General features: G+C 34.0%; 1 protein-coding gene across 1 annotated transcript in view; it reads right to left on the reverse strand.

The window, feature by feature from the left end:
- Nucleotides 1-23,539, reverse strand: part of RASA1 (RAS p21 protein activator 1) — a 107,346-nt gene that overhangs the window by 27,221 nt on the left and 56,586 nt on the right. The window contains exons 6-11 of the mRNA XM_082836052.1: nt 22,017-22,048; nt 17,632-17,684; nt 15,146-15,296; nt 11,148-11,226; nt 4,634-4,754; nt 3,870-4,026 (exon numbers count right to left, since the gene is read on the reverse strand). Coding sequence (XP_082692178.1) covers nt 3,870-4,026; nt 4,634-4,754; nt 11,148-11,226; nt 15,146-15,296; nt 17,632-17,684; nt 22,017-22,048 — 593 coding nt within the window. The remainder of the gene's footprint in view (nt 1-3,869; nt 4,027-4,633; nt 4,755-11,147; nt 11,227-15,145; nt 15,297-17,631; nt 17,685-22,016; nt 22,049-23,539) is intronic.

Genomic DNA, 23,539 nt, shown 5'->3' on the forward strand with positions numbered 1-23,539 from the left:
AATCTGAAAGTGAAATTAAGAAAACACTCCCATTTACCACTGCAACAAAAAGAATAAAATATCTAGGAATAAACTACCTAAGGAGACAAAAGCCCTGTATGCAGAAAATTATAAGACACTGATGAAAGAAATTAAAGATGATACAAATAGATGGAGAGATATACCATGTTCTTGGATTGGAAGAATCAACATTGTGAAAATTACTACCCAAAGCAATCTACAGATTGAATGCAATCCCTATCAAACTACCACTGGCATTTTTTACAGAACTAGAACAAAAATCTCACAATTTGTGTGGAAACACAAAAGGCCCCAAATAGCCAAAGCAATCTTCAGAAAGAAAAACGGAGCTGGAGGAATCAGGCTCCCTGGCTTCAGACTATACTACAAAGCTACAGTAATCAAGACAGTATGATACTGGCACAAAAACAGAAATATGGATCAATGGAACAGGATGGAAAGCCCAGAGATAAACCCACACACATATGGTCACCTTATTGTTTTGTGTTTTGTTTTTGTTTTGGCGGTACGTGGGCCTCTCACCATTGTGGCCTCTCCCACTGCGGAGCACAGGCTCAGCGGCCATGGCTCACGGGCCCAGCCGCTCTGGCATGTGGGATCTTCCCGGACCGGGGCACGAACCCGTGTCCCCTGCATCGGCAGGTGGACTCTCAACCACTGCGCCACCAGGGAAGCCCGGTCACCTTATTTTTGATAAAGGTGGCAAGAATATACAATGGAGAAAAGACAGCCTCTTCAATAACTGGTTCTGGGAAAACTGGACAGCTATATGTAAAATAATGATATTAGAACCCTCCCTAACACCATACACAAAAATAAACTCAAAATGGATTAAAAACCTAAAGGTAAGTCTAGACACTATTTAACTCTTAGAGGAAAACATAGGCAGAACACTTCATGACATAAATCACAGCAAGATCCTTTTTGACCCACCTCCTAGAGAAATGGAAATAAAAACGAAAATAAACAAATGGGACCTAATGAAACTTCAAAGCTTTTGCACAGCATAGGAACCCAGAAACAAGACGAAAAGACAACCCTCAGAATGGGAGAAAATATTTGCAAATGAAGCAACTGACAAAGGATTAATCTCCAACATTTACAAGCAGCTCATGCAGCTCAATATCAAAAAAACAAAGAACCCAATCCAAAAATGGGCAGAAGACCTAAATAGACATTTCTCCAAAGAAGATATACAGATTGCCAACAAACACATGAAAGAATGCTCAACATCATTAATCACTAGAGAAATGCAAATCAAAACTACAATGAGATATCGTTTCACACTGTTCAGAATGGCCATCATCAAAACATCTACAAACAATAAGTGCTGGAGAGGCGGTGGAGAAAAGGGAACCCTTTTGCACTGTTGGTAGGAATGTAAATTGATACAGCTACTATGGAGAACAGTATGGATGTTCCTTAAAAAACTAAAAATAGAACTACCATACGACCCAGCAATCCTACTACTGGGCATATACCGTGAGAAAACCATAATTCAAAGAGAGTCATGTACCACAGTGTTTACTGCAGCTGTGTTTACTATAGCCAGGACATGGAAGCAACCTACGTGTCCATCAACAGATTAATGGATAAAAAAGATGTGGCACATACATACAATGGAATATTACTCAGCCACAAAAAGAAACAAAACTGAGTTATTTATAGTGAGGTGGATGGACCTAGAGTCTGTCATACAGAGTGAAGTTAAGTCAGAAAGAGAAAAACAAATACCGTATGCTAACACATATATATGGAATCTAAGAAAAAAACAAAAAATGGTCATGAAGAACCTAGGGGCAAGATGGGAATAAAGACGCAGACCTACTAGAGAATGGACTTGAGGATGTGGGGAGGGGGAAGGGTAAGCTGGGACAAAGTGAGAGAGTGGCATGGACATATATATACTACCAAATGTAAAACAGCTAGTGAGAAGCAGCCGCATAGCACAGGGAAATCATCTGGGTGCTTTGTGACCACCTAGGGGAGTGGGATAGGGAGGGTGGGAGGGAGGGAGACGCAAGAGGGAAGAGATATGGAGATATATGTATATGTATAACTGAATCACTTTGTTATAAAGCAGAAACTAATACACCACTGTAAAGCACTTATACTCCAACAAAGTTGTTAAAAAAAAAAAAGGTAAAGCAGTATTGAAAGTCAGAAGTTTAATACAAAGAGATAGAATGCTTAGAGACCTGTTAATAATACTGAAAATAAGCTGGAAAAATTGTAGAGCTGTGCAACTAAAGTGCCAGGAAAAACAGCCGAACGAGCAGTGCTGTCCAGTGTTCCACAGGCTAGGCGTGCATACCAGTCATCTCTACTGGTGAGGGCTGCCATTAACTTTCACATTAGACTTCACCTAAATGCTCAAGGTCAGTCAGTGTATTGGGTTCTATGCTTACACAAAGCGAGAAATATTCAATGACTGCTATCTATTTGATAACACAACAAACAGTGTATTCTCAGGATTTTCAATAGTTACTGGAATACACAATAGTGTATTCTCAGGATTTTCAATAGTTCACTTCTCCTTTCTCTGGTACTGTTTGCCACCTCACTATCATGAAGGAAGCGGCTTTGTGAGAAGAATCCAGTACACACAAAGTAAGGCAGAGTAGAAAGACTGAAAAGCCAGAGGTCTGATCCAACTACATCTAAAGGCCAAGCTTCCCATACTGTAAAGGGAGGGGAAAAGAATCCTATGAAATCCTACCTTGCCCAAACTTTTTTTGCTTTTTTTTTGGGGGGGGGGGGACAGCTGTTTTTAGGAGATATTAAGAAGGGTTTGAGAGAAAAAAAGGGAGAGTATCAAGGTCCAATGAATTCATGAAATACTGCATATTATACTCCCCTCTTGGTGATTCACAATACAAACACTGGCTAAAACTCCAGAATGCCCCTCTGTAAGGAAAATTATTTGTTCAATTCAGCATTTCCCAAACCTATCTGACCATTTAAAAAATGAACTGTTAAAATCACTAATGTGATCTCCTAAACACAGTTTGGAAAAAAAGACATGACAAGCTTTTATGCTCCACAGGTACTTCTCTTGAAGCTTTCCCAACTTAAATAGGATAAACTAGGGTTGCCTAGTAGAAATGCCATCCTGCAGCATAAGTTGTTAAAAAAATTTGTTTTAATTGCCTGCGTTTTATTCATCATAGCAATAGGTAATAAAAGTGCTAAATATATCTAAAAACACTCTAGAATGGATTATTGATAATTCTGATGGTGAAATACAAAGAAAGGCCCTTATTACAAAAAACTAGATGTAATCAAGAGCTGAATTTGCCTTGTGCTGTTCAGGATTTACCTTTAGTTTATACAATTATTTTATTTTTTTAAAAACTCTAACATTAAGAAAAAATGTTTTTATTTCAAATCTGAAATACTCCTCTTTCCTATTGAAATAATTGTTTTTATACTATAGTTGTCTCTCAATGTCAAGTTTCTTAGGAATCAAGTTAATAGTACAACTGAGTGTATCTACTACCATCAGATGCACTGAGTTAACCAAGAATGATAAAATAGGGGAAAGGAGACAAGACTCAAAGTAAGTCACTCAAAAGGGTGGTGGTAGGTGCAGGCAGGAAACACACTACATACAGATCAAGTCTTACTACAGGAGAGGCATAGATTCCAAAGGTTTCTATGTGATATAGTGGAGTAGAATTTTATGCATAGGTTAGTCTAAAATAAGTAAGGAAGACAGAAATTACCCTAGAGAGTATATGTGACATTTTCAGATTTCACAAATTGGTTTGCTATGCTTTGAAATGATCTGAACATACTATTTTTTTATTAAAACAATTCCAAAAAGAAATAGGAAACCAATTTCTTACCTGCCAAAGAGACTATCATGAACAACATAGACAGAACACACGCTGAGATCTATTAATCCTTTTGGTTTTGTAGCTCGTTTTTCACTTTCAAAATAAATAAGTTGGGCATCACTGCCCTCTAAGATAAAATATAAATTTTTCCACCTTTTTCCTTTGCCTGTTAAAAAAAATTGTTTCCCCTTAGCCAAATAATGAACTATGAAGTCACATATAGTAAAATCATAAAAATTATTGTTGCTAAAAACTAAAAATTAAATATATTTTTATTCCAAAGCTTAAATAACACCAATCCTTACAAAATGAGAAAGTGTCTGTAATATATCTGTAGAAAAATATCTTTTGTTATATTGCTTGCTTTAATGAGTCACTGAGTAAGTGACAAGGGTACCTTAACAGTATGTTTAGAGATTTCATTATGATAAAATCTTTAAAATTCTTGCTTAGGATTCATTCTTTTCCAGTCATGAGAAAAAAAACTCTTCTACTAATCATGCACCCCTCAATGCCCCAACATTTCTTAATGCCAAACTGAGGCAAATACATAAAATAGAAACATCAATACTATGAATGTGCCAAGTGCCGATAAGAATTTTCTCTTAAAAAAAAAAAAAGTTATGGGGTAGAGAGGGGCTCAAGAATCAGATACCAACTTATTAAATACGTATCTCAGGTAAGTTTTATGCCCAATATTTACAATGTTTCTAATAAATGTTAACGGTAAAATACTGAAATTGAATCTTTAGTCTTAAAAGTTTCACACTTACCTTTTTTTAGAAGATAACCTTTTTTAACAATGTTTTTATAAAAGGCATCCTTTGTTTTACGACGAATTGTATTATAAATTTCCTTGCCATCCACTGTATCATTGAGTACTTGTTCTTGATCCTGAATTTTCAAAAATACTAAAATTATTTCATGAATTCTTGATGGAAATGAAGTAAAACCTACTAAACTACCAATTTAAAAACCAGATTGTCTGTCTAGACATTAAAAAAATTTTAATACTAAAATCTAAAATAATGTAACATATATATTATTAAGAGAGCTTTGCTTTCCAAAGAAATTTTCAAAAAAGTGCACTTACCATTTCTCAAGAATATGGACAACTAATAAGCTTTTTTTTTTTGAAAAATACAGGTTTTTTTTATGTTTTACAAGCAACATTGTTTTGAAAACATGAATTTGTCCAAGCATAACTGATAGATTAGAACCAATTTGAGCATAAAGCAAATTCATGTTTGCTTATGGACAATTACATCCATGAGAAACTCTATGTGAATGCAGAAAATTGCACCCAGCTGAACTGAGATGCCTAGGAATATGCAAAATACATCTCAAAAGCCTAAAAGCCTCCCCAGCTTCACCGAGTGTTACACGCCATACCCATCCATTCACATCTGGTGTTCTAACATATCTGATTTCAGATAATCCTCCTTGTACCACTTCCCGCTATTTACAGCCCTTCTGATGGCCTCTTCCACAGGTAAACTTCAGGTCTTTTTCAAGGTAAAGTGCCTTATTTATTGTAATATTTAAATATTTCTTACCCATTTAGCATGTATAAAAACTACGCTACATTTTTACTAGCTTCTTATCTTTATGTGTCACTGATGAAGTTTTTGAGTGTTGTACCCTTAACCCCCTTTTTTCCATAATCCTGTGGTTTTTATTGCATGATTTCATACAACACCATGACTTACAGGAATGCATGTGTGTTAAATGCTAAATCCCTGCCCCCCTCCAAGTAACAAAAAGAATTATGATGTCAGGAAGAATACAAAGCGAAGAGTGCCTTTATAAATGACCTTCCCAAAATAAGTCAATCTTCGATATTACCATCAAGGTCCAATGGACCCAATTTTAGTTTTTTAGTTTCTTTCTTGAGCAGCTCTTACTATTTGCAAGAATTAATATTTTATGACTTTGTTTTCTTAGAGACTTATGGATCCAGCTGATCGTTTTATAAGTCTAAGATATGTTATGGGATTTTCACGAATCATATTTTTCCTATATCTTGAAACACTCTGCTATTTCATCATCGTAGGAACCATTTCATCATGACTTAACAATTATTCTCAAGTATGCCAAAGAGCAGGCACTGGCAAACCACAGCACATGGACCAAATCTAGCCTACTGCCTGTTTTTGGACATAAGGTTTTTTTGGAACACAGCCATGGCTCATTCCCTTACATACTGTCTGTGGTTGCTTTCACACTACAAAGGCAGTTTAGTAACTGAGACAGAGACTGAATGGCCCACAAAACCTAAAATGTTTATTATCTGGTCCTTTACAAAAAAGTTTGCCAGCCCTTGGTCTAGAGGGTGATCCAACAGTGAAATAAATCATCTCTATTGCATCACCCTTTGGCATTTTTTACTGTGTGGCCAACTATTGTAGCATCTTTCAAAAAAGTATAAAAGGCCATCTTTGTTATATTTTTATTAGTTTTCATTGAACACATAAGAAAATTCAGAATTCTTAATTTTCTGATCATAACAGCAAAGAGAAAAAAATTGACAAAGAAAGATGCGTGACAATTATAAAAAGACTCAGATGATAAATGCAAAGAAACAGCAAGACTCTGGGATCTATTGTGATGATAAAATTGATTTTGATAAGCAAAATCTCAGATTATAATTCTTCAGATGGTAATCTCCTTGGTGATTTTTCTCAAACTAAGAATCGCTGAGTGAATGATATATTTCTAGGGGAAAAGAAATATAGTGCTCTCATCTAGTTAGTGATTCAATAGGAAGGACATCATCATGCAATAACTTGTAACAAGTATCTAGATTATCCTGTTTCCTAAAAGGAAATGAGGATTCTTTAAATTTTTATGATTGTGCACCAAGATTTACTCAGTATGATTTATAAATGGACAAAGGTTACTAGAAGGAAACATATAATGTAGAAATTTTAAAATTCACCATATTGATCATTCTGATGTTTATAAACATAAAAATGTATTACACTTACGAAACAATAAAGACTGTACTATCCAACAAAATTATGAACCATCAAAGTTTTCAGAAGTATTGCAGTTGATGATGCAAGAAGAGCAAGAAAGAATCATAAACTAGAACCCAGTTGAAATATATTTAAAATCTGGAATCAGTACTGCATTTTGACAGTAAAAACGTAAGAAGAACCAGAGTAATCATAAGAACTTATAAAAGATGTATCTGAAATTTGGATTTACAAGACGGATATGTTCCAAGTCCGTGCATGACAGTGGATGAGCAGTTAGCTGCCTTCTATTTCAAGTATGTAACCCTTTATAACCAAGGAAATATGGAACAAAAATGGGGTTTGCTACATTTAAATTCTTATTAAATTTTCTAATAAAGTTTTTTTGTACTAAACCTTTATTCTTACTTCTACAAATTATTCAGAAAATGACTAAGAATATAAAAAATTTGAAAAGATACATTGCACCCAGATGATAAATAGTGATGACTACCTCCCTAGTTGTATAGATTTGTGCTTACCAGTCTTTATTACAGTAGTGATAATATTTACTGTTAGGTGCAGAATGGGGCACATTTGTAGTTTATTTAAGACATATTACTACACTAACATTTGGATTTAAATATCTGATTTCAAGATAATCTATATAAGTCTTTCCTACTTATTTTAAGATAGGGGCTGATCAACTGATCTGTAACTCCTACATTAGAAGACACTACAGGCAAGGACACAACCTCACGGTCCAAGTTCTAGTAAATTACTGGATGACAGTAGGGAAGGCTTCTCAGCCTACTCTTTGTACACAGTTCTGAAGAAGGAAGTCTTATATATTACTCCCCAAGGGAAGTAGATAATCTGACGGGTGAGAGTTTAATAGCCACTGAAGCAAGCTTTTGCATAGCGGTTAGGTGTGCAGGCTCCTGTAACCAGACCTCAGTTGTAAATCCTGCCTTTGTCACGTAATGGCTAAGAAAACTCATTTAATAAATTAATTCAATAAATGTTTGTTGAGTGCCAGGTACTGTTCTAGTTCTTGAGATACATCAGTAAATGAATCAAATATCTTTACCTCCAAGGAATTTATATACCAATGAAGAAAAGAGGTAATAAACATAATAAGCAAATTGTATGTTAATAGGTGGTAAGTGCTCTACAGGGTAGGGCAAGTAGCAGCAACAAATAATGTGTACAAGTAGGTCTCAATTGTGAAGCTGATTTCTGAGCCAAATTTGAAAGAAATAACAGAGTGAGGCGAGTGGATATTTGAGGGAAAGTCATTTTGAGCAGAGTGAACAGCTGGAACAAAGATTCTAATGCCAAGATCCTGGCATATTTTTTAAAATAGCAGAGAAGCCAACGTGAGTGGAGACGAGTGAGAGAGAAGGATGGTAGAAAGCGTTCAGAGGACCACCATGGGATACCACTCTAGGGTTTTGCATGCCACTGCAGGGACTCTGGCTTTTACTCTGAATGAAATGTAGAACACCTGTAAGTGTTAAACAGAGGCGTGAAATGGTCTGACACATTTTAAATGGATCCCTCTGACTGCAGTGCAGTGTTAAGGGGGGGCAAAAGTAGAAACAGAGAGATGAAGCCAGATTCTGGTGATGGTTGTATTCTAGATATATTTTGAAGGCAGAGACAGCATGATGTTCTTGACAGTTTGGATACAGAGTGTAGGAGAGAAAAAGAAGAGTCAAGGATGACCTGATGCCTTAAGTAATTTACTCTCTGGTTCCAGTTTCCTTATCTATAAAATGGGCATAAATACAGGAACAACCTCATCAAATTGTTTAAAAAGTTAAATAAATTAGGGCTTCCCTGGTGGCGCAGTGGTTGAGAGTCTGCCTGCCGATGCAGGGGACACGGGTTCATGCCCCGGTCCGGGAAGATCCCACATGCCACGGAGCGGCTGGGCCCATGAGCCATGGCCGCTGAGCCTGCACGTCCGGAGCCTGTGCTCCGCAACGGGAGAGGCCACAACAGTGAGAAGCCCGCGTACCGCAAAAAAAAAAAAAAAAAAAAAAAAAAAGTTAAATAAATTAATATGTATAAGAAACAGTGCCTAGAATATAGTGCTCCAAAAATGTTAGATATCAATATTTTTAGTGTGGGGTGCACTGTCTCAAAAGGCTCCTTCTTTTCCTGTAATTCGTCTGAAGTGTTAGTTCCACTAAGTTAGCACACCTAGCTAGGGACTCTGCTCTTTCTCTTCCAGCATCTTACCTGGAGTGGGAGTATGCAGGATCACCTCCGGGGGAATGAGATGATTCTGCTAGCTAATCACTTTTACATTAATAAAAGGACATTTTTAGCCTTTGGGTTCTCTAATAGTTAGAATCCTGCTAGGAAGGATAGGTAAGTGTTATGATTCTCAAACTTCTACTGTAACCTACTTTTACTCCAGGCCCAAAATAATTGACTTCAAATAGCATTTAATGGTTTTTGTGAAGTAATCAAATTGCTCTGTAATCAGCATTTGTTATTTCTGAAGTATTCAAAGCATTATAGGCATTTTTGCAGATGACAATAATCTGAGGTTTGTTCAGTTATGAAACAGTAACACAAGTAAGAATGAGGCTCACTGTATATTTGAAGTAATTCTTAAAACTATCTCATAACATAAGTATAAAGTTTAAGTTTACTAGATGTCAAATGCTATTTTTCCAACTGTAAAAAATTAAATTAGAAAATTCTAAGCATAAATTCAGGATGGGAAAAATGCATGACTTAACTTGTGGGCCAATAAAATAAAATTTGATAAAAAAATTTGTTGACTTAGAAACAATTTAAAATCATCATTAATTCAAACAGCCAATGTGAATCAGAATTTTAAGGATATAGCAATGGGACTGAGTGGCAGGATCTGTCATTTGTAGGTAAAGGCACCTCTGATTCCTAATAAAAAGATCCTAAGCTGTGGTTTCTAGAAAGCACATACCGCACTATGTGGTTTTAAAAAAAATTGGTCAAAGTCCGCCAGAACTGCCAACAAAAGTGGTACATCATTGCTAACTACAGATACTAGGAGGGTGTCAACAAGGAAGTAAAACTTGAGATGGATCTTAAACTTGCAGGATTTAGATAGGCAGAGAGGAAGAAACTGACATGGAGACAGCAACAAACACAATAAGACACATTAGTGATAATTCAGAGGATGAAGTGAGTGCTTCCTGTTGGAAAGGAGCTATTCATTCAATTAATATTGATTGAATACCTAATGCCTAGTACTATTCTAGGCACTAGGAATACAACACAAAACACTTGCCCTCCTGAACTTTACATTCTACCAGAAAAGCATGAGGAAGTGAAGCAAGATACATTAAAATGTTTCAAGATGATGATTCTTAAATTTATATTAAGCATCAGAATAATGATGACCCCCCCACCCCCGCCTTCAGCAGCTGCAATGAATAGTAGGCTATAACCATCAGAAACTAACTTGTTCGGAGGAAGAAATATTGAGAAGCTCGAGACACTACAAATCACTGTGAAAGTTTAGTGGGGTACCCAAAACCTCTCACAATCCTTCTTTATGTCCCTAGAATATCACTACCTCCATTTTCCACATAGGAAAATTCTTAATCACTCCTTTGAAGTACCTTTTTCTAACCCCTGCTACAACCTTTTCCCACCACACTTTAGGAAGTATCATGGGCAAGAAACAGAAGCTAATCAATCACCCTATGCATTAAGCAACTAGTATTCAACAGGCCCTCTTGTTCAAGGCCTGTCTTCTTATGTTCTGGACTTCAGCCACTCTTGCCTTCCCTAGGACCTTGTACGTGGGGTATTGCCATTACCCCATCCCTCACCCACCACTGTCACTCTCCTCCCGAGTACAGAGACATGCTCAAAAATTTCTCACCATAAAACTACAGGCAAATAAAACAAAGAAATAAAAAGTTTAAAGGCCTTTTGGCCCTACATCATCTTCTAGCTATCATTTTTTAATTTATTTTCTTTCCTACCAGTCTCACCTAGATAAGCCTGGCTGTGATTTATCCTGGCGGTCTCCACTTTTGCCTCCAACAAACTCACTCCTTGACCCAGTGCAACTAGGCTTCTGTCTCCACCACTGCTTCTATTCTCAAAAAGCCACCAAGGACTTCCTAATAATTATCTAGAACCAACATAAATAAAAACTAAGAGATTCGCTTATAAGTATTCACTTTCTGAAAGAATCTGTATAATCTGCAGTTTTAAATTTTATCCAATTTCAAATGCATGGATGTGTGCATAAACATATCACCAAAAATGCATTTTTAAATAAAATGCTAATTATTGTTAAAAGAAAAACAACACTGACCTGCATTGGTACAGGTTCCTTAAGATAATACCCTTCAACAATTTGTTCTTTTCGATAGTGATCTATGATGTCCCCAATGCTGTTAAAATAAAAATTACTAACATTGACATAATTTGTCTCATAAAAATTGCAAATCTTAAAGATACACCAAACCTTGTTAGCAAGGATTCTCTATTTGCAAGTCTTTTCCAAAGTATATAACCAGAATACATTAACAGACTATATGATCATTACAGTCACATTACTTTAGAAAAACAAGAATGTTCCTACTATTGGTTTACAGATCAGAAATACTTGAGTCAGAGATTTCAATTTTCCATCAACGTACTCGAAGCACCACTATACGTGAGGAAATGATTAAAAGTCTTTTTTTTTTTTTTTAAACAAAAGTATCTGAGAGACTGAGAAAGAAAAACCGACAGACAAACGGCATTTATTTTTAGCAAGTAGTGAATTCAGGTAAACTTCAAGAATTTTTATCATCAAAACATTTACATATTCTGCTTTTATATTAATCAGATGGAGTTAGGTCATGAGACATAAATAGCAGGTGAAAGCAGAAACAAATTTAAAAAAAAAAAAAGGAAGAAAGAAAGACAGAAAGACCAGGAGCTAACCTTATATGTAGGATTATCACTACAGTAGGAAGGGCCTATTGATGATTTTGATAAAAAGTGCTATAAAATATTCTTAATATTTGGGAAATACTACAAATAAAACAAAACTGAAAATAACATTATATAATGTATTTTAACACAAATTTTAACATGACATAATGAGTTTTTTAAATATAAAATGTTTCTCATGATCAGTTTGTCATTTTATTGTCCTGAATATGTAAATTCTAGAATTTTAAACTGTCCTTTAATACACTAGAGGAATTGGTATTTAACGACAGCTACGCAACATTTCTCAAAACAGATCTCATTAATTTACCCCTTGGTTTTTTTCATGTTCTTCCTACTGATCCAATAATTGGAATACACACACACACACATATATTTATATATATATTTATATATATATATAATTGGATATATATTTATCACTTGATTTTTTTTCACAGTTCTTCCTACTGAAAAAATAATTGGAACATATGTTGTCTTTTATCTTTGGAGATACATATACATATATACACACACATATATATCTCTGATAATAAAATATCTGCTATACTACAAAATTATTTTAAACTAAATATAAATAAAGTATAATGTTAAAAAGCAAATAGAAGATTTGAAAGATTAATAAAAAAATTATGGATGAATATGAACTAAATACCAGATGTAGCATTTAACAGGAGGGGGTAGGGGAATGAGAAAAGTAAAAAGGTATTATCACAGAAGAACAAAGAAGGTTATACGTTTTTAAAGGAAAAATGTTAACACTAAAGAAAAACGAAAATCAGAGAGAATACATTTGAAGATACCTAGGTACCACAACAGAGATGACTATGTGTTTCAAAGCAAAAGGCACCAAATCTGAGAAAATATCCAAGGTCTCTGGCTCTACAACTGTAAATGCAATCTATTCTGTGTAGCACCTCAATGTTACGATATAATTCTTGACCATGAGCTGAAAGAACAGAATACTACTGCATGGAGTACATACAGTTCAGACTGTCCAGGAGCAAATTTACAAGCATGTGGCAACCAATCAGATATATTTTTTACCAATGACCTGGACTTCCAAGAAGTTTTTTTTTTTAATTACTCTTTAGTTCATAGTCTACCCAGATATGCCTAAGGAAACAGTCAAGAGAGACACAACAAACAAAAATTTCCTAGACATTCCATAGTTCTAGCCATGAAATCAGATTTACAACTCAGAAAATTAAAACATGTTAACTATAAACCTGTAAAATAACTGTGAGTTTCTAGAGATACTATATCCTGTACTTTCATTTTAATAATTTACTTTTTAATAAATATAACTCTCTCTCTTCTTGAACACTACATGTTAGTAATCTTAAACGTCTGACCAAAATCTTCCCTCTCCCTTCTTAATCACCATCTCAACTACTCTCTTCCCACTGATTCTCCTATGCATATTTGTACATCCTTGAATTTATCAGTCAGCTTACCATCTTTTCTAGAAGACCTGAGCACTAATAACGTAGGAACAGTATCTTTTTTCTTTACTATATATGCACAGATCTGTATAATACACTTCAAAAAGTAGATCACTCAATAAATGTTTACTGAATTATATTTGTTGTTAAATGCCTCTCCTACTTTTCTAAAATTTTAAATATAGGAATATTAAAGTTATGTCTCAACAATGTAGTTTCTAAATGAAACAGACATAACTGCTACTTCTCTTTGCCCGAAGACTAATGTAGAGTTAATGTGGAGACAGGTCAGCAGAATTTGGCTCTGTTACATAGATTTATTGGATAATCCAACTTTACACTTCCATATCTAAACAATAAGTGATAATCATAAAGGTGTACCTTCTTAGAAATTACTTCATTACTGACATTAATGCTGAAATGGAGTATGTATTTCCAAAACAATTATAAAAACTGCCATTTTCTAGGCATGAGGGTCACATAGTTCCAGCTTTCCTTTAAAAATGATTTTTTTAATATTAAAGCTAACAACAACAATACTCCTGAATTTTATAAGATGAACATATACAAGGGGAATAAACAGTCTAATTTGGGGGAATGACCACGGACACTACATTAACATATATTTGAAAAAAATTTAAATCATAATTTTGCAAGCAGACTAATAATTTGGAAAGAAATATACTTCAAATATGTATTTCTTCCTGTTTCATTCTGGTCTTTATCAACAAAAGAGACTACCTTTATATATTTTACAGGCTGCCTCCATTATGTAGGAAGAATTTTCATCTTTAGAGAATGTGTATCGTAAAGAAGTTTAAATCAAGCAAAACAAACTTCCACCAGAATTAATGTAAAATACTTTATCTTAAAAAAAACTCCATGCAAACATTTATCAATTCAGTTAAGAATGTTTTCAATTTATTGTTTTATATATTCTATGCCCCTAGAAACCTGGACCATGGGAAAATTTAATTTACCTTCATAGAGAGCTCAAACTGCACCTAGCTAGATTTTCAGTGAGGATGTCTAGATCAGACTGTAATGCTAGAAGGGGTTCAAGCAGCTCATATATGAGGTGTGTGAAAGGGTCCAATCGTCTACACTCATCTTCCATTTGATGTCGTATCACTCACTATCCACTGAATAACTGGCAAGCAACAGAACTTGTTTTAGGTTTTTTGCTCTGTTTTATTTTAAGGCATTAAACTAGGAAAATGCCGGCATTTTAGCTTACACTAGCCTCCAAAAGAGGAAAGTCATTCTACTCCAGAGTTATCCGGAATGGGAAAACGTTTACACTCAGAAATAAAATGAAAGATTACTTTCTATTATGCAGAAAAAAAAACAGCTGACATTCTATCATATGTTTTTTTCTATTAACTGGTTTTCCTAATCAAGTGAATGAAGTCCAACCTGAGTTTTGGGACAAGCAAAGAGTTTACCAAGAATTTTAAAGGTGAGAAGTAGGAACCAATAATTACAAATAATACCAACTTGAGAACAACCCAATTATTTTGGGGTAACATTATTAATAAGTCTCAGGTAAAAAGGTTCTTAAAGAGTGACCTATTAAAATGTCTCACTGATAAAAAACGGTAATATATTTTCTTTTTCTTAGATTAAATGTTCTGCTGTCCTACAGATAATGTATGGATTTAGCAAGTTTGCTGCAAATAACTTGTGCATAACTAATCAAAAAATTACATAATTTTGGAAGGAAATAAAAAGTTATTAATTTATATTCACATTTGACACTAGCTAAAGAATTCTTGGATATGACTACTACTAAATTATATTAAATGTCTTATAATTTTAAATATTACAAAGTCAGAAACTTTTATATAATTTTGATTCTGATATATTATATTATCAAGATTTCAACTCTCCTTGCCAAAAGTAAAACTAAAAATTTCTCACAACTTACCTGTTATAATATCGACCTCCCATCATAAACTGATTGTTTGGTGTTGGACATATTTTAAATCGCTGAATATTTTCATTGGTCCGAAAATAAAGTGAATAGTCACCAGGAGTATTATCTGATGGCCTCACAAGAAAACTGCAGACTTGACCAACTATAAAAATTAAGCTGTTAGTTTTATTCCCTAATTATCAAATTAAAAAAGAAAAAGCGTTAAGTAGTACAATTACAAAATACATTCAAAGGTCAAAAACATATGTAAAATTTTCACCAGGAACTTTTGATTGTTTTGGTTTGGTTTTTTTTTTTGGCTGCACTGCACGGCTTGCAGGATTTAGTTCCCCGACCAGGGACTGAACCTAGATTTCATTGCCAGGGCAATGAAAGCGCCAAGTCCTAACCACTGGACCACCAGAGAATTCCTGAAACTTTTTTAAAATAAAGATAATTTTAAGGCAATTTCTTTTTGTATTTTCTGGTTTATGAGGCACAACCATCCATGATGTTGCTTGTCTTTATTACATAAAAATACAGGGCAGAAATGTGCAGCACTGACTTCTGGTTAATAAGTCTACACCTGTCATAACTTGGAAAGAATACTCTAACCACAGATGGGGTTACTGGCTAAAACTACTACATTCTGTTTGCAAAAGACAAGTCTAAAAGAGTTAAAGTGAATTTTATTTAAGAACACTCTGTACTTTAAGTAATGCTTCTGATTAAACATTAAAAAGTCATAACTATAATAAAATAGTACCAAAAGTTTACAAAAGTAGATTCAAAACAACTGAAATATTTGTGTACCTAATCAAAATCAATACACATGCACTATTTTTCATTTAATAGGCACGATCTTGAATAGTCATACAGAAGCAAATTATCATGTATTAAATATTTTCGTATTAATTTTAGAGAAGTCTTTTTGACATCTGCAATTGGCAGTGACTTTTACCACTAAGATGCTTTTTTACCTTTTCTCTGTTTAAGTCCTAATGACAGAAAAGATCAGAACTTGATTGCTTTTAGGAAAGCACAATGAACACTTAGAATATCAGACGTCATCTTTATGTAAATTACTAATAGTTCCAATCATCTATCCAAGGCATTTACTACCAAGTAATTTCATGTTCAATACAAAAAATAAGAATTACTGCAAAAGTGTGCATGCAAGTGCTTATGTGCTTTAGTGCTTATTTTTCCTGGGAGAAAATCATCAGACTCTTAAAAGAGCACATGACCGAAAGAAAATAAAAACTAACGTAAGGAAATTAAGTTTAGCTCTTTTTCAATTTACATGTCTAAAACAAGACTGAGTGCCTCAGGTATTTGGTGGTGCAAGTTCAAAATCATAAGTGTATATTCAAAATTCAGTAAATTCACTAAAATAAATATTTTGGTCCCACTTTGAAAGCAGGTAGCATGTCATTTTGGTTGAGCATTTGGTCTCTGTTACTACCATATAGAATTACCATGTTCTTTAATGAATTTTTAACCTATATCCCCACAATAAAATTGAATACTTCCTAAAACTGCCATACATCTTTCAAAAGAGCTAACTATTAATTACATTAAAGGCAATGCCTTATGTCTTGAACAGTAACTCAGATAAGATCTTTAAATGATCAGTGGTTTATTCATCATATACATTGAACTCTGGTCATTTTTAAAGAACTAAGACTTCTAAATTACAGATTACTGCTTAAACTTCTCTCAAGTCCTTCTAAAGTACGGTTTCCTGAAGAGATATTTGGTAACTAAATTAATTCAGTCTTAAATTTTAGTTAGGATAAGTGATAATGAAATAGTTTTTGTTTTAAATAATAAACCCACAGTACAATTCAATTTTTATTTTGCATATCTCTGTAACCACACAGTTTTAGGAAATGTTAAAATCAACATATTTTAAATAAGGCCCAATTTTATAATTCTACAAGTATACAAAGATAAATGCAAGAACATTTGCTGCACCTGAACAGCAAGAAAATGAAAACAACATGATATTCCTCTATAAGAGACTGATAATAAATTATGGTATTTGTACAATGGAAAGCTTATGGTCATTAAAAAGAATGAAAATTTATATATGCAGATATGGAATGATTTCCCAAAATACATCTTAACATGAAAAAAGTGTGTTGTATGTTCCTGTGAGAGCATGTGGGGGGGTATGTGTAGCGGGGTAAGTAGGGGTGAGGAAGAAAAACAGACATGAAACTTCTGGAAAAAACACTCATCTGGCACTGCTTCTAAGGAAGAATACAGGGGCCTGGTGCAGAAGGAAAACACACTGCACTGAATTTTATACTGCATGTTTTCAACTAAAGAACACCCAAAACCAAGAACATCAATTTATCTATGCTGGGCAAGAAATTACAATATACATAAATATCAAATGAATGCTAAAGGCAAAATACATGATAAATGGTTGGTTCACTTGTTTATTCTTTTTAAATAACAACATTAGAAAAGGAAAGTGAATATATAAATACCTGTCATTAGTAAATTATAAGCTTCTTGTTTGGAAATTTTCCCATGGAACCATCTTGAAAAAAGAATATATTAAATATGTAAATCAAAAGTCTTTTTTGCTGTTATACCATCAAAACTAAACAATTAACATAACAAGTTTAATTCAAGCTGACATAATGAAATAAATGCAATGCAATTGATCAAATGACCTCATTCCTTTTACATTTGTTACTACACTTTGTAAACATGCCTAAGTTCAACAAAATATAGAAAAATTAGGGACTATCTATTATTAACTACAATTTCCATATTAATTACCAATACAAAAACAGCAATGATTTTAATTCTGATAATGACAAATTGTTAAGCTTACATCATAGCTAGCATTCTTTTTTCTTTTTATTAGGAGGGGGGAGTGGTAGAGGTAGAGCCTACCAGAACTGCCCGGAAAAAAATAAGTGGATTAATTTTTCTCATACTTCTCTCAAAGTGAATTTCTCTATAAGTTCTCTCTTCAAATCAACATGGTTGATTCATACTTTACTGAAAGCCAGAAAATAAGACTGAATGATGAGAAATAAGAGATACCAACATCAAGAACTGAAAGAAAAGAATGACTTAGTATTACTAATTCTATTTGAGCTAATGGCCTATCATATCAGATTGCTAGAATATTTAATATTCTGCATACTTAAAATAAGCCTTTAGAAATTATTATAAAAGGCATTATAGTCAAAATCTACTGCATATAATAAAGTATTTAAATAATTTACCTTAAAATGATATATCTGTTTTAAAAAATTAATTACTAGTAATTACTTAAAATCTCTCATCTGAAGGACTATTATCTATCTTGCTGATTAAGACGTGTTATATGTTAATACCAAGCTGACAACTCTAGATTACCTCTCTACCACTTTGCCATATATTCTTAGGGTCTATAATTATTTTTAATTGTGGCTTAAAGAACAAGTTGGAAAGTAAAAATACTACAAGACTAAAATATATAAATGCCCTAAAATCCAATGTTACAGGTTTAGAGGCTGTTCATACTGTTTTAAATTATCCATATTATTACTGGTCAGAGTATAAAATATAACTGAATTTTTAAATTTTCACATGAATAAAATGTTAAACTTTTACTTTCTCTCTTTAACTTTATTCCAACCCTTAACTCACTAATTCAGATTCCCTGAGGCTCACAAAGCTAATTATGAATCATTTAAAACAAGTATACAATAACTGGAGCAGTCCAGGCTGCCTTAAAAGGCAGTAAAGTTCCATACTGCATTCAAACACAGCTGAAATGACCATTTACTACAAATGCTAAAACAACATTTCTATATTCTAGTAGACAGTTGATTAGATGACCTCGAAGGCCCATTCTATATTTCTCTATAGCTAGAATAAAGGAGAAAAGGGGAATCTGAAAGGGGGAGGGGGCAAAAAATAGCGTTTAGAGAACAAATTGGCAATACTGTTTTCTGAAAGGATTGGATCTGAGTTTCCTCATTCAGGCATTTATTACCACATGTAAAATGAGTATATTTCAAGCACATGGTTTGTACCAATAATAGAAAAATGAGACTGTGACCTTAGGAAGTCCCCATTCTAGTAAGAAAAAGGAACATAAATACTGTATAACTATAAAAAGAATGTAGAAAATATAACAAAGCGCAGTGATAGGTACATGCTGAGGGCATTTTTAGAATAACAGAGAAGGGCAACCAATTCTGTAGGGTGTATAAGGGGGAAGATAACAGAAAACTTCTTGGGAAGAGTGATAAATGGGTTAAGTCTCTAAGTAAGAATAGGCACTAACCAAACACAATGGAGGGGAATTCTGGCCTAGGAAGTAGCTTGAGCAAAGGAGAAAAACAGTACTGAGCATTTGAAGATCTACAAGCCGGGGAGTAGAATATAAAACTAGAAATGACAAGAGATAGGGCTTATAAAGGACACAAGACCTGGATCAGATCTTTTCAGACTCTGCTAAGGTAAAGAGAATCAGGCAAGAATTTTAAGTGAGAAAGTAATACAGTCAGACACATGTTTTAGGTAGATTATTCTAGCTGTTAGAAGAAAGGATTTGAGGAGACTAAAGTGTCAAGCAAGACCAACTTAGAGGTTATTGCTACATCAAAGTCCTGGTACGAGATGAAAAGGGCCTGAACTAGAATATGGTTGCTTAAGACTGAGAAGAAGGCACACATTCAAGACATATTTTAGAAGATAAAAACAGCAGGACTTGGTACTTGTGTCATGGAAATATGGAGCTGAAAAGGAACACAGCTAAAGTTATACCATCTATTTAGTCTCAAAAGGCACTCGGGGTTGTTACTGAGGATGCTTCACTGCCAGTCAACACCTTAAGAAATCAGAAGGAGCTGACAAATACATAAAATAAACCGACAATGCAAATTTAGCTTATGCTAAATACCAAATAAGTTGAAAACTATAAAGTTCAGAATATGGAATGATCACAAATGTATTAAATTTAAAAAAAAGATTTCCCAGTGAAACTGGGATTTATACCTTATAAGAAAACTGGATATAGCTTTAAATGTTTATTGGTATTTGACCTCTCTTTTTTTTTCTTTTCTTTTTAAAAAGAATTTATGGTATTATTTTAAATAGGGATAAAAATATAGATTTCTTGCTTCTCTTGAAAATCAGGAGGCTTTCATAACACTAGACTCACACACTTTTACACATCAGTTAGACCGGTCACCTCACTGCCAGCAAACACTGTCTAGTTTTTGACTTCCTGCAGTCTTCTGTGATACAAACAGTAAATGTTAGTTTCCATTTACTACCACACTTGCAGTGTTATTTTCTTACAGTAGCCAAACATTTCCATGTTCCTTGATCGCTATCAAAGTGGGAAAATAAGAAAGATCAAGATTATTGTAATTTGAGAAAAATGGGAATATATACACCTGACCCAGTTCATTTGCTTACATTATCTGTATGCCTCCTCCAAACATTAATTAGAATTTGCAACTCCTCACATAGGTAGTGAGAAGACTTCAAACTAGTACTATCAACAAAGTACAGTCTCACTGATGAAGCCTACTTTGCAGCTGCACAGAACAATAAGGAAAATGAACTCAGAAAATCTCATATGTTCCACTTAAGAAAGGGTGGGAACTAAATTAGATGACTGAAAGTGGAGTATTCAGTTTGTTTTCATGTTCTAATGGTTAGAATTCAGAATAAGCAAACACTCGAGAGGCAAGCCTTAAATTCCATCCATAATTGCCGACAGGAAGGAAAGAAAAAATATTCCACTGAAAACATATTAGATGAACAGTTTATTAAAATAATATGAGTAAAACAGAATTTGGATTAAGAGTTAAGCCCTTTAGATACGGGGAGGGGGAAGGGTAAACTGGGACGAAGTGAGAGAGTAGCATTGACATATATACACTACCAAATGTAAAATAGATAGCTAGTGGGAAGCAGCTGCATAGCACAGGGAGATCAGCTCGGTGCTTTGTGACCACCTAGAGGGGTGCGATAGGGAGGGTGAGAGGGAGATGCAAGAGGGAAGGGATATGGGGATATATGTATACATATAGCTGATTCGCTTTGTTATACAGCAGAAACTAACACACCATTGTAAAGCAATTATACTCCAATAAAGATGTTAAAAAAGAAAAGAAAAAAAAATTTTTTTTGAAGTTAAGCCCTTTAAAAGAAAACATATATACAAATAAATATCCAGAGGGATGAGAAGGACACTAAAAAATATCTTCAAGGACATTAATAAAATTAGAGCAAAGCTGAAACACCATGTGGAGTGATCTCCCATAAAAGCAACTAATAACTTCTGGAATATAAGAGAAAAATGTAGCAAATAGTAGGAATATAAAATAAGAATGTGGCAAGTAGTAGGTGTAGTAATACCTGGTCTTTGAATTAGCCCTTATACTTAAAATCAGCCTGAAAAAATTATGAAAATAAAGTCCTTGCAGAATCTTATTAATATGGTAAAGAACCATAATTTGGGGGAAAAGCTCTCTGACTTTAAAAAAACAAAACAAAAACTGAACCATAAAGTACATAAAAGATAATGGCAATAAAAACAAGAAACACTATGAATAAATCAATAAGAAAACCAAAAAAATGTGAGGAATTATGACATTCATAATGTTATTAATGTACTGTTTATCAAAAAGTCTTTAGTTTGGTGATATAAGAGTTATATGTAGGTATAAGCCACCTTCATTATCACTAGGTCCTTAAGAAAATAGTTAGAAATCAACTCAAGCCAAATAAAAAAAAATGTTTAAGTCAGCTCAAGAAGTATCAATTTTCTTTTAAAATATTTTTAGATCAAAGTTTTCCAATTAGTCAGTTTACAATATATTTTTTTCCCCTTTAATAGTTAACACAGACTTACATTTTGCCTTCATGTGGATCTTCTTCCCGGCCCTAAAGGGAAAGACATTAAGACAGTTTTTATGTAATTATTAATGTATTTTAATTAAAATTAATAAAATCTTATCTTCAAACATATCTACACCCTGACCTTCATATTTATTTATGTATATACAAGAAAAGGTGTTTCTATTCATGAAAGGTCTTTCCAAAACTCTCCCCCTTAGTCCTCTTCTCTCTTTGTTGTGATTACGCTAATCCAGGCCCTTCTCCTCTCTTTTCTTAAACTATTAACAACAGCCAACTAGTATAATTATCTCTGTGCCCCATCCCACCCCACCACTCCAATCTGGATTCATCAGTTTCAACTGCAACTTTGCCCTGCATTAAGAAACACCAAACCAAACCAAACAAAAATAAACAAATTTTAAAAACCAGACCTTTAGTACCTCTCTACTGCCCACAAACTCCTCAGTTTACAACCAGAATTCTTTACCAAATGACTCAAGTCTACGTTTCCTGTCTCATACTACCATTTCTCTTTAGGTATCTATACCACGGTCACTCATAAACTACTTCTTTGCTAATCTACATTTTCCCACCACTGTAGCTTGCTCTTTTTTACTTAGAATGTCCTTTCCACTCACTACTTCCTACCTGTTAGTTAAAATCTAAACCATCTAGGCAGGATCTATCTCAAACACTACCTCCTCAGTAAGACACTGAGTCCCTAAAACATAAACATGAAGTTTTACTCTGAATAGACAAGACATCCTTCTTTTTTCATCTTTTGAACTTTACCCTACTCTATTTAATATTGCCATTATTTAAGATATACTAGGTGATATTCATTCCATTATCATGGCTATAAGCATCTTAAGACCTGAGCCATTTTTTGTTAACACTGACTACCACAACCACTAGCACAACGCTTGGCACATAATTTTCACTGAATATCTGTTGAATTGTAGTCCTAGTACCCAGCACAGTACCTGGCATCAAGTTTCCACTGAATAACGAAGGAAAGGGTAGAAAAATGAACTAAGTACACATGGATTTACTTCTCTAAATTTGGTCCTCACTCAAATATCAAATATCTAACCAAATTAAAATCAAACACTTGCTAAATGCCTTCTATATTACAAAATGCTAAAAGCAAATTACATAAAAACAAAATGCATTATCCCTGCCCAAAAGGAGTTAATCTCTATATAAGAGGTTTACAGAATAAATTAATTTTAAATGTAATGGGTTATAAAGTTAACAAGGTGCTATGGAAACACACGAGGAAACAACTTAGCCTAAGAAAGGGTGTAAAAAAAGGGGCAACATCTGAGCTGAATTGATAGATGAATCAAATTTTACAAAGCAGTTTAGCAGGGCAGGAGTGTCAAGGAAGAGGGAAAAGAATAGGCATAGAGACATCCATTCATTCAACAAACATTTACTGAATGCCTGCTAATGCCAGACATTATTCTAGGCAACAGGGACACATTGAATCAGAGACAAAAATCCTCACAGAGCTTACATTCTGGAATTAAGACA

This window comes from Leucopleurus acutus (assembly GCF_964270905.1).
Source record: "Leucopleurus acutus genome assembly, chromosome: 3".
NCBI classification, from domain to species: Eukaryota; Metazoa; Chordata; class Mammalia; order Artiodactyla; family Delphinidae; genus Leucopleurus; species Leucopleurus acutus.